Source organism: Colius striatus, chromosome 14 (assembly GCF_028858725.1).
Source record: "Colius striatus isolate bColStr4 chromosome 14, bColStr4.1.hap1, whole genome shotgun sequence".
NCBI lineage: Eukaryota > Metazoa > Chordata > Aves > Coliiformes > Coliidae > Colius > Colius striatus.
The window spans coordinates 21,915,694-21,928,168 of record NC_084772.1 but is presented as its reverse complement, the minus strand read 5'-3'; the positions used below and the strand labels follow the sequence as shown (position 1 = coordinate 21,928,168).

Below are 12,475 nucleotides of genomic sequence, written 5' to 3'. Positions count from 1 at the left end.
ACTACAGGCTCTAGAGGCAGAGGCAGCCCCCGAAGTACTGCAACCTCCTCCGATTTCCTTTTCCCTGTTGCCCAGGATAACCTAACCAGTCACTGCAGCCATCTGAGCTCAGTGCTAAACAGAGCATTTTAATAAACAGCTATAAAAAGTTTCATTCTTGCACTGACCCAGAAGAGATTCAGCCTCTGGCCCAATGAGCTACCACAACTGTAAAGAGCCAGGCTGACTAACTTAGCAGTCCTTCCTATTGCTCAAAGCTGACAGATGTATGTGACAATACAGAAAGATTAAAACCTTCATCAAATAATAAGGTCAGTTCAAAGCAGTCATGACAAAAATTCTGACCCTTTATAAGGCAAAAAAATCATTTAATGAAAGGTTTAAGTACCTTTATACTGGTCAGTCATTTAACTACCACCCTGCCCAAAACAGAAAGCTCAATCCACAGGACTTTAGCCCTGGCAATTCAGAACTAGTCCCAGACAACTGTTGCTTTGGGCTTTTAGTCCAATGTATTTTACGGTAATCTCACTAAAATCCAGAGTCCTCCACAAACAAGTATTTCTTTTCATACTTACTGCACAAAATTGGGGAAGAAGGTGTCTGAAGAGTCAAAGTTGAGCCATCTTTGCGAGTGATGTTAACGCGGAACACCAGCCTGGCACGTGTGCTTTTCTTCTTGGAGCCAGCAATCCCTATCCGAGCTTCAACATCAGCGTTCCTCAGCTTCAGTATTCCCACACAATCAACCCTGACAACATCAAAGAGTTTAAGACATTCTGTACCTTTAATATTCTTTCAACAAGCCAGAAAGTCAAAACCTTAAAGTAATTACTGAAATATTATCACATCTTTAACTGCATGTGATATCTCTATATGACCTTTCTTAGTACCCAGCCTAGCTTTCAATTGATCCCTACACAATCTGGATGATGAGTCATGGGAGGAAGGAATGTGAAAATAGTATGAATAAACCAGAAAATGCAAAGTAACAGAGTAATTCTGGTAAGCATTCCATTTATCACCACAGATCTTCACCCTTCCACTCCTGGGGCTAGATCTGGGCTTGTAGGAAAAGAACATAAACTGAGAAAGGTTTTGGGACATGTAGCTTCACTAAGTGCGTGGTGTGTGCCAAGATGGGCAGATTTTAACTGCTAAGCAATCCAGCTGACAAAGGAAAATTGGCTTCTGAAAACGAGGTGAAGATGAAAAGGCGTCAAAACAAAAAGCTACTCACGCCAGTGTCATATTGTTGCTCGGGTCCAGTCCGACCTCAATGACAGTGGTCCCCTCGATGTCCACCTCTTTACAAGGTGTAGTGTTTCTCCCAGTAACTCTGCAGGCCTGGTAGAACCCGTGTGGCTTCACTCGCCCAGAGTCGTTACCCACAAACACCTGCAGCACCACCGGCTCGTTGTGACCTTCCAGCTGCAACGGGGCAGAACACACAGAATGCTTTCAACTGGCCAGCAATGCCTCCTAACTCAAACAGAAAACGCTTTACACATCTCAATTTGAAGTGACTTTGCTCCCAGTGTTGTTGGAAACAATCCTAAGGGAAGCAGGAATGAAAAGTCTTCACCTAGTTTGGATGAGACACTGAGGATACTTTTGATGCTTTGTTCTGCCATTGCCAGGCCAGTCAGTCATTGAACACACAGGTGAAAGCATTTCTTTTCATACTAGTAAATTTCATTTTTAAAGCTGCTTGAATTCTATCTGTCTTCACACAGAATTACCTCAACTCCAACCTTCAGGTCTCATAAGACCTTTATTCTCACCGCAGCCGTGGCTATTTCCCCATCTCTTCCCAGGACGCCCCTTCCTCACCAGCAGCTATCAGTGCCACCAGCCAGCTGAGAGAGAATGTTTGCTGTGCCTGGCTCCACAGTTGATGAGAATGTGTTGCTCAGTACATGCATCATGCAGCTCAATCCATTTGCATGTTTTGTGTCTGGGATCTCACCTTCCAGTCTTTGGGAGATGAGGCTGTCTAACGTTTGCAAAAGCCCTGGATAAACCAGAACTGATGAGGGGGTATGCTGGGGGAGCAATGGGATGAATGGTTGTAGGGTCCAACCATGCAAAATGAGCTTTCCTTCAGACATCAACATCAAAAACAAAAGTGGCAACTTGTCATCTCAAAGTTTATGATCACTGTTAGGATTCACTGAAGCACCTAGTAAATAATAGCAGGTCAGACATACACTTCACATCGTGATTTAGCAACACAGAGGGAAAGCCAGAACCATTGCAGAACATGTTAGTGACAAACATGTTTGTTTTTGTAACACTGATACTCTGGCATTACAGAGTGTGTGGCCTGTTAATGCTTTTTTATTGGCAAAACCCCCCTGTGGTACTACATACTGAACACACCTGGAAGGAATAAAAGCCTTGAAGCAAACCTGGACATTGTATTTCTAATCAACCTCTCATTCCTTTTAGGTAACAGAAGAAAAAGTCCAAGTGAAAAGAAATACTAGATTACCACGAAATTCCCAGGCCAGAGACAGAGATGCTCTGTCACAGCATTCTGGAGGACACAAAGCAAGTGTATTTAGTGTTGTCATTAATCCACAGTTGTTGCTGGAGGATTTCTGGGTGGCAATGTGTTTCATCCTAGGCCTGAAGCCCAGCTGAAAGCAGCTCCATCTTTATTAGTAAGGACATGTAAGTGAGAGCAGAATCCTCCAGAGGATCTCCTGGGGATTCAGTCCTTGACTCATTTCTGTGGCTCTTTGCAAGTTTGAAAAAAGGCAGAAGTAAGAATCAGCAAATACTGATAAAATCATAGTATGCTCATATCTGAAGGGAGCAATTGGCTCCCAGGTCTGGTGTCAGGTGCAGGCCAAGCCACTCCCACGTCTGAAGCACAGGCTAACTAACACAGCTCATACCAAACAGCTCAAAAGCCAGGACAGCATAAGTAAGCAAGAGACTGTGCAAACAGGCAACAGAAGGACTTCTCTTCACCAGGGGGTCAAATAGAAGTGGGGAATCAAGAGTTCTCTAATATTCTACCATTGAATCTCTTTCACATGGAAAGGCTGCATCAACGGTTTTGTATCACGTCAGCACAGCCTCCTTGGCTAGAACAGCATCACCACAGCTAACCACTGCTGCTTTTCTGCCCTGGTGCTCTTGTTATAAGAAGATACATCAGCTGGACACTACCTGCTCCAGCTTTGCAATACTGCTGGCAAGAAAATCTGCAAATCTGCTGCTGATGGCTGGAATCTCTCCACTGATGCTGCATCCAGGGAAACCACTCTTCCTCCAGACAAGTCACTTGATTAAGGGCTGTTTATACAATTCTAACATTGCATATTGATTGCAGACTAACAAGGTTTTCTGAAGGGACACAGATTCTGGTCCTCCTCCTCAGACCCGCCACAGGTGCTGCCAAGGAGCAAGCACCAGATCTCTACTGAACCAGACACATTTTTGCACTATTCTTCCCCATCTTTAAAACATAAAAACCCCACCTCAAACAAAACAAAAAAACCTCTTCTCCCTTACAGATTTTTCCCCAGTGGCTCACATTTCCTGACGATCCCCTGACTCATGTTGTCTGTCCAAGCCTGGCAGACTTTAACTTGCAGGGTATGAACTTGTTTGCCTACTGGTAAAGCAGGCTTGAGCTTCCAGGAATTCACTAATATGAGACTCTTCCACACAGTATTTTCAGTGGTGGGTGCTAAAGGGTGACTGGGAAAAGAATTAAAATGAAATTCAGATGAACAAAGGCCCATTAAGAAAATTCACATCAATGAGCACTAAATCACCATGGCAACAGGACTAGATGAATGATTCCCTTCTTAGCAAACTTCACTGGATTTTGACATTACTCAGAAGGACTGAGTGAAGTGTTGGACATGTTTGTAACACTGTTGAACAGGGTTTTAAAGATAAGTGTGTTTAGATACTCTGTCAGCAGGAGTCAGCACAAATTTTAAGGGCTATGTCACAAACAAACGTTTCTGTGTGGCCCTGGTAGATGAGTTTGGATCAGCTTTGCTGCTTTCTCAAAGTGCTGTAACCATGAAAGAATACAAAAGGAAATGTCTTTTATCTTTCTTATTTGTGTGGTAACAAACAGTTGTCTACTCGCTCGACCTGTGAGCCACACTCCTCCCAGTACAACCAGCATGCCATTGGCCCTGGTTCCAACGAGTGTGCAGCGCTGGCTTTGTCTTCAGTTTGTGTCTGCTCTCACATTCACACTGTGGTTGCTGCAAGTTCTGTGATGACATTTGACATCAGTTTTTCTGTTTGCCTCTGTGTCAGTCAAGCACAACATTGCTCCTTGTGAGACACTCCACCATCTGCATTAGGAAACCTTCACAAGCATAGTCCTGAAGTTCTGAAATCGCTTCCAGCTGGCTTTGCAGCCATCCCTGCAGATGGAGAGCTGCCTGAGACCTTTCACCAGGACAGAAGTGATTCTGTGAACTATGACTGCAAAGCACCTCCACATCCCTCTAAAAACAGGTATTCTAGGCCTACTGGAACTGAAGCAGTTCCCATTCTACCAAAGCACCCCTTGGAGAGGCATGCCCATGTCACCCAACACTAACCAGCCTACCTTCACAGTTGGAAAGCCTTGCTGGGTCCGGTCCTTCACTGAGCCTCGGCTGCCCTCAGTCAGATAACGAGCCCTGTGCTGGGTTTCTGGCTGTACCACTATCTTCAGCTCCTTCCCCTCGCTCTTAGTCGGATACTGACCACACAACATTGGGGTCTTCTTCCCTCCAGCTCCTTTCTGGTTCTCTGATGCTCTGGGAAGTCCAAGCAGACCATTAAGAAGATGTTATAAGCAATTCCCCAACACAATCAAACTCAAATCACAGAAAAGCTAAAAAGATAAAGAGTGTATATTAATGGAGAGAAGACTGATAGTTAAAAGAAAACTTTGGGATTCTCTTTGTGACAGGGCAGGGAACCTGCAGGATGAAAGGAACGGTGCTTCCCTGCCTCCTCCATCCAGCACAAACAGGAGCCGCTTTTCAGAGAGCAAACATAGAGGAAGGAAAATACAATTAGTATTAAAATATGTTCACAAACAGAAGGCTCATAACCTGCTTTTTCATAGTATATGGTACAGCATGACACTATCTGAATAAGCTGCTTCACTTCTGTAACAGATTCATGTATGTACACACACACACACACTGAATGGATTTAAGGTTAAATGATACTTCTTGAAATAGGAAAACAGCCTTATGTCTGTCTCCATCTGAACCTGCATAGCCCTGCAAACTCAAAGACTATCTGCTGTCAGAACAGACTGATAAAGTCATGCTAAAACCAAATTAGTTGTAAAAAGCCCCTACATAATTGCACCCATGTTAAACCTGCTGTGCATGCAAAAAGACTGTTTCCCTCCAGGTGCAAACCTCATGATGTACTGTGTCTGGTGTTCAGTTCCGTCATTAAAACCTGAATGAAGAAGCCCTCCAAAGTATCACATCACGTGATGGAACTTGTGTTCACTTTAAAGCACAATGGAAAATGATTCTTGATCTTGTACAGAGCAGGTTTGTATCATGAACTGCAGTCTAATATAAAGTCATTTAACACTAGCAAATGTAAACATGCCATGGCAAACCATGCAGGCAGAAAATGGGCTCCATGAATTTAGGTAAATGCAATGTTCTTTTTTACTACCAAACATTAGTTTTTTAACAGTTAATGACTCTGAAGAAGATGTGAACTGCTTAAAAAGCAAACCCTGTTTCACAGTGCAACATACACAAGTAGTTTATCCAGGATTTCTCTCCTCCCTGGGAGGAGGGTGGAAGAAGGGCTTTTTCTTCCAAACCATTTACTGAGAGCTCTGCCACTGCACACTGACCCGAAGGCTGGGGTCACCCATAGCGCTCTCCTCCCCATTACCAGATGATTTATACTAACACTACCAGCACCTATCGTACAACTCCCTCTGTGCAGTGAACAGCACGAGGCCACCCAGTACACAATCGCCTCTGAGTCATTGCCCAAGCCCAGCACAGCCCTTCTCCTGCCCCACTGAGGGTCAGGCACTTTGGTCTCCTGATTGCCCATGTCATATCCCTGAGAGTTCCACTTGTCATGCTCCTACTTCTACTAAACCTTCCAAAACCTTTTAATACATGTTTAGAAAGTGTTAAGACAGACACTGCTGTCTGTGCCTCGTATGGATTAATTTCTGCTTTCTGTTGGTGAGGGTTGCACCATGGCCTGCCCAAGCCAGGCTCCTGCTCACCAGCCAGTCTCTGGCTCACCAGCCAGGCTCCAGCTCAGCCAGTCTCGGCTCCTGCTCACCAGCCAGGCTCCTGCTCACCAGCCAAACCTGGACGGTCGCTAAAATGTAAGAAAGCTATGTAAAAAACATGCCTTCTTTAGGAAAATAAAAGGGACACAATTCTTCTTCAATGTAGCATACACAGCACCTGCCATACACTAAATAAACTGCCATCAACACCACTATGCTCTTTGCTTCTGTACAAGTTAAGCCACAACGCTGATCAAGCTCAGGCTTGTTAGATAATCACTTTCTCTGCTCTTCCTGTCAGGACATTACTGCAATTGACTAGTAATTAAAAGGAATACATTTACAAACTTCCAGGGAGTATCTTCCTCTCCTCATACACAATTTTGAACCTTTTTCAAGAAGCACCACTGGGCAGCCTCAAGTGCTGCAAACACCCCACAGCAGGCAGCACGCCGTGCAGCCGGCAGCGTGCTGGGCCCCAGCACACGCCACACATCACCCAGGCTGACCTCGGCACACCTGCAACTGCCATGATCGATTTTTGTAGGGAAGCAGCAGAGAGGCAGCCATCAAAATGAAATTCACAGTAAAATGAGAAGTCCCAGCAGTGTGATGTGAACACTTGGGCCTCTCCAACACCAGCCTGTTCTCCTCACAGTACTCTACTCTTAAAGCCCAAGGTAATGATCAGCATACCAATATTTTTAAACATGATCATACTTATATGACAAGATGTTGCCTAAAAATTCTTTTCAAAGCCCTCCTTCTAGAAACACAATAATTTCCTTCAATCAGATTAGCTGAACTGGAAAGCAACTGTGAATCCTTCACCAGAACTTCATTGGTCTTCCTTCTCAAACTACGAGGATCTCATTTACACAGCCGTGGCAACTTAGATATTAATGCACACACAAACAGTAAAATACTTCATGCACACACATTTATTAGCTGAACTGTTACCAGACAAAGTCTCCCCAAAGCCAGCACTTCTTTTCTAAAGAATAAAAAGGAATGTGAGTGGGAAACCCCACAACTGTTATTAAAACAGATTCGGTGCTGTTTGTGTTAAGGTTTGCCCAGTCCTGCCCTGGCATCAGGGCTCTTCCCAGCGAAGGCCTGAAAGTGACAGTGAGGCCGAGTCTGTCCGAAATCTGAGACCCTTTGCCCTAAATCACCATATCAGTTCATCCCCTTTCTGAAAAGGCTTTCACAGATTCCAACAGTTTCCACAGGAATATATTCTTTTTTCTTCCTAGCCTGTAAAGACAACAGACTCAAAGTCTCTGAGGCAAATGCCTCCACAAATCAGCAAGGCTGCTTTCCTTGCTCTTTTCTTCAAGCCAAAAGTAAATTAACTCCCTTGGCTGAACTCCATCAGGCTGGAGAGTTAAAGAAAAAAAAGTCAGTGCTGTGACCTAGATTTGTAATGCTCAATCTCTGTATTCCATATGCAAAATTAAGGCAAATTCTAATACCTTGGCCATTTCTTATCCTGGAGCTTTTACTTAAAAGGACAGATCTGTTACAGAAGAGTTTTCCTGCAGTTCAGTCCAGCCTGTGTATGACACAAAGTCCTGCTCATCTGCCCCTGTGTTCCCAGAGCACTGCTGACAGCCCCAGGGAATGTTCACTGCTCAGCCCGGGTATTTTAAGAAACGCTACAGTCTTGTACCGTTGTAGATTGAGATCACACATTCTGTTCTAGAGCTTACTACATTTCCCCTTTCTGTGCAGAGGCCACATGTGCAGCCCCAGTTCCCACCTTCTGGCAAAGCCCCTTCCCGTGGCAGGGGGTGGCCTGAAGCCTCTGGGCTCAGCGGAGGCAGTTTCCCAGCTCCAAGCAACTTCCCACATGCTGATTTGCTGCTTCATCTCCACAGTGTACTAACTTCTCACTTGATTATCAATTTCAGATGGTGAAAATCAGATGCTGACCAACTGCAGCCAAGCTTAGAAGAACTGTTTTAAGCAGACACCAAAGACCCAGAGGTCTGAGGAGATGGGAGCGGGTGGCAGAGCCAGCGGTGCTGCAGCAGCCGGCTCTGCCCTCCGGCTGTGCTCCCAGGCCAGCACACTCTGCAGAGCTTCTCAGAATCACTTTCCAACAGTGCCATTTTAAGTATGGAACTGCAATGACCAAGGGAATACAGACTCCAGGCTCTTTCCCTTTGGAACACGAGAAGTTCAGAAGTTTTCCCATCAGTCAGATTTTAATATTCACCATTATGTGATGAACATTAGAACTGCAAGCACAAACATACAGCAAGAACCAAACAAAATAACCTCCCCCACACAAAGAAACAAAATGAAACAGCTGAATCTATCCACTTGGTTGTCTTAAAAGTACTAAAGAAGCCACAAGGTAAAAAATAAGAAGAAAAAACAAGTATCAACACACTATTGTAAACTGATGGACTCTTTCCTCTGCAAGCAACTCCTGGAATGCATTTAGTGAACAGTGCGAAGTGGGAGAGATGAGAGACCACCATCCAGGCGTGCCCACGCACAGACACACGCATGCACACAACCCGGAAGCACAGAGAGAAACAGGATCAGAGATTTATTTCTGAAAAAATCAAATACAGACGTGAATTCACAAGAAAAAAACCAAAATCTGGTTCACTGTCTTAACATTTGATAAAAAAGTAAAGCACGTGTTAATTTAAATGATGAGAGATCCCAATAAGCCATCAGGTTCCACTCCCATCACTCTATTTGGTAAATAGAGACCAACCAAAGCAGGTGAAGTGTACAGACTGAAATCCTCACATAAAATCCTGCAAAAGACATTCAGATTTCAGGTGCATCCAGCCCACTTCTGCCTTTCTCACTTAAACAGAGGAATGCTTGCAGTGCCATCTGATACACGGAACCGTGCGGTCTGTCAGGAGTTTCACTTAAACAGGAACCCAGCTGAGCTCAGCAGTGCTGCACCCAATGGGTTCAGGGAAGTTTGGCTTCACCTTCGACATAAAGACTAACAAGCCTAATGAGAAGTTACCTCGGGCTTGGACACGCAAGGGAGCAGCAGAGAAGGGAGGGGGTTTATGTGAGAACCTGAGCAGGACGCTTGCTGGGGCGTGGGGCACTGTCAGGAGTTTGGGTTTAGATACGGTGAGAAAACTATTTTTTGGTTAAAAAAAAAAAAAAAAAAAAGCAGATACCAACCCATTTCCTGCTTTTGAGTTGCTTTTGCTGTCCGTGCTGAGCTGAGAAAGGACATAGTGAGGCGCTTTGGCACTGTCGGCATCAAATATATCCATGTTGGACTCTTCACAATCTCGGCGTTTGATCCCTGGCCTCTGCTTTGGATTTCGTTTGCGTGATTTACGTGGCACCTCAGTGTTATCATTGTAGGAACTGGTACTCATGTTACTGAAGTTGGAGGGTGAATCCTCCATCCACATACTGCAGCTCTGCTCTGACTCCAATCCACACCCCTCATCCTGGCAGGACATCCGACTGTTGTCCAGCAAGTCCTCAGGTGGTGGCGAGATGTACAGGACTGTGTGTCTCTTCGGCGTTGACTGCTGCTGCTGGACTGTGTTACTGGTTAACTGCTGTTCACTTACCCCTCGGGTACTTACCCCCACGGCTGAGGAGCAGCTCTCCACTTGCATAGCCTTGCTGTCGGTGACTGAGGTAGAGTAAATGGTAGGACTGGAAGAGGTGGTAAAGGAGCTGCAAGCACCGCCCATGGAGGAAGAGGAAGGAGCTGAAGAAGCATCTGCGGTGTATAATTCACAAGTAAATACAAGATACAGGGTTCTGTGTGTGCTGGCTATAGCAGTCCCATTGAAATAAAGCCATTTAGGAACCGATTGCTTTCCCCCGACAAATGTTTGGAATTTGGTACGTTTTGGAGCGTAAATGCTTAAAGCGACACAGCCTGGCCAGGACAGTGCTTTGGAACGTCCACGTGAGACAGGACCAGCCACTGTAAAGACTTAACGTTAATTCACAGAGAATGGCTGCAGGTAAACAGAGCTTTCATTGCTTCAGCTGGACTAATTATGGTGTAGGAGCCATCTCATCTGACGTCATGGAAGCCCCAATGCAAAGTGCTTACGATCCACATTCAATGCCAATTCAGCCGTTTAGCCTTGGGAAGTTTATGTTTGAAAGAGTCGGGACTGTGCTTAGCCACAAAATATTAAAATAAGTTTCTAACCTATGAAGCAGAGAACTACAGGTCATTTTTAATGCAGACACTCCCTGCTTCAGAGGCAAATCCTGGAATAAAAATATGAGAAAATAAATGAGAAAAAGAGCTGCTGATTATTCCATCATAAATGAGAAATAAAATATAAAATCAACTGAGTTGGCAGGAAAACCAGAACTGGTATCAGTCACTGTGACACAGCTGGGTGTCTTTAGGGTTCAAAACAGGGAGGAAACATTGGTGACACACTGAGATAAGATGACATGAAATCTCTGGCATTTTACTCTCTCAGTCACTGAGAGCCAGTGAGTTCTCTCAGACTTTATTAGTCTCTTATGCACACAGAGGCAGCTTGGGACAGACCTCTGAAATATTAAGCAGGACATTTTAAACAGTGTGAGTGCAACTCCTCCAGAGGTCACAGATCAATCTGCCTTGGAAACACCAGAGGACAGCTAGATGATTAAAACAAACCCCTGAAGATTCCTGGAGAACACCACCATCATTTCCACTGACAAATTTTAAAGGACAAGTCAGCTGAAAAGGTGGGCTGAAAACACTTCAGAGGGAGAACTACAGTCTTTACCTATTTATTTCTTTGGGTCAGCTGCAGCTCACTGAGGAATTACCAACAGAATTCTACATTCAGCTTTCAGCTTCCTGGGCAGAGATACTATTTTCTGTAGGTCTGCACTGCTGACACCACCTTACACAAGAAACCAGAATCCCAGAAATGATCTCTGTTTGGAAAGCAGTTGCACACACCATCCACACATCACCTCGCAGCGCGCTTGCTTGGTGAGTGACTGGTGTCCCAGAGGTCACACCTAGTATTAAGAGGAACATGATGTTTCCTTCTTGTTTTCTGAGGGGGGAATTTGAAACCCAAAATATCTTATCAATCTCTCAGCTCTAAAAGGTTTAAAGATAGTTGAACTATTTTACCCAGTTTAAGCTATTTTCAGGTGACAGAATAAAATACATTCAGTCATGATATGTACATTTAACCAAGAGCAAACCTGAGCAAAACCCTTCCTGTAACTCAGCCACGTGTGGTGACCGGGGTTATTAATGACTCTTGATAAAGAATTCTTAAGCTGCTGCTGTTTCTTACAGCTCTCTTGTGCTAAGCAACATTGGAAGTCAACCTCTACTACTTTAGTTTGCGAAATTGAGTGGTCACGAGAGTTTATCAACAAGCTGCTGTGCCTTCATTTTCATGGGCTGTCCCTTCCTCGAACCTCTCCCTGAACCAGAAGCAGACGAGTGATACCAGTTCCATTTTCCATTTTGTTCTTTGGCAAATACAGTGGCTGAAATAGGAGAATTCAGCCACTTTGAACTGCATTCCAATTTAAAGGCAAATTTATCCTTTCTGTATCATGCATTAATGCAATGCTTTTTCCAAAAACATTTACAGGATTGGCAAGAACTATTAAATCTAGATATTCATTTCAGTGACAATCTTTAGGAGCTGATTTGCAGCCACTTTGAGTTGAGATAGGTCGTTGCTGTTTGGGATGTTTACTTGGGATGTTTTGTTCAACTAGAATTAGTTTGTGTTCATCATTGCTACACCCAGACAGAAAGAAATGGAAACGTGCCGGATGCAGACAGCATCTGTGCTGCATGCAAGGGTTTGCAGACAGAACACATGGAGCACGCAGCAGACACGCTGCAGAATTGGATTGCTGAACAGCAAGAGTTCTCCCATTTAAAAGCAGTTCTTTTAACAGATGGAACAGAGTACCATGCACAGTCCAGCAAAGTGTATGCACATCCTGTGTTTGCCTGTGCATGACAAAGACTTGGAGAAGTAACTCCACATTGAACCAGGTGGCAGGGCTCTAGAACTGGCAGATTTTTCCTCCACTATATTAATACCAAAGATGGTATTTTAGAATATTTTAGAAAGGTCTTTTAAGACCTTTGAGAAAAACTTAGTGACAATCATGCCCAGGTCTGCACTGGAGCAGGTATGCCAAGCACTGATCACACCCTGCTTATCAAGTGGTTCAATGCACATCCTGTCCAGAAATGCAGCAATTGTCCTG

The 12,475-nt window shown here is 44.4% G+C and overlaps 1 protein-coding gene across 6 annotated transcripts in view; it reads right to left on the bottom strand.

Moving 5' to 3' along the window:
* NFAT5 (nuclear factor of activated T cells 5) overlaps positions 1-12,475 on the bottom strand; it is a 61,936-nt gene that overhangs the window by 18,375 nt on the left and 31,086 nt on the right. For 4 of the 6 annotated variants that reach the window (XM_062007108.1, XM_062007105.1, XM_062007106.1 and 1 more), the window contains exons 3-6: positions 9,428-9,986; positions 4,592-4,784; positions 1,241-1,431; positions 579-751 (exon numbers count right to left, since the gene is read on the bottom strand). In XM_062007108.1, coding sequence (XP_061863092.1) covers positions 579-751; positions 1,241-1,431; positions 4,592-4,784; positions 9,428-9,986 — 1,116 coding nt within the window. Of the gene's footprint in view, positions 1-578; positions 752-1,240; positions 1,432-4,591; positions 4,785-9,427; positions 9,987-10,430; positions 10,493-12,475 lie in introns of all 6 variants that reach the window. The other 2 variants (XM_062007110.1, XM_062007111.1) reach the window with 1 other exon arrangement.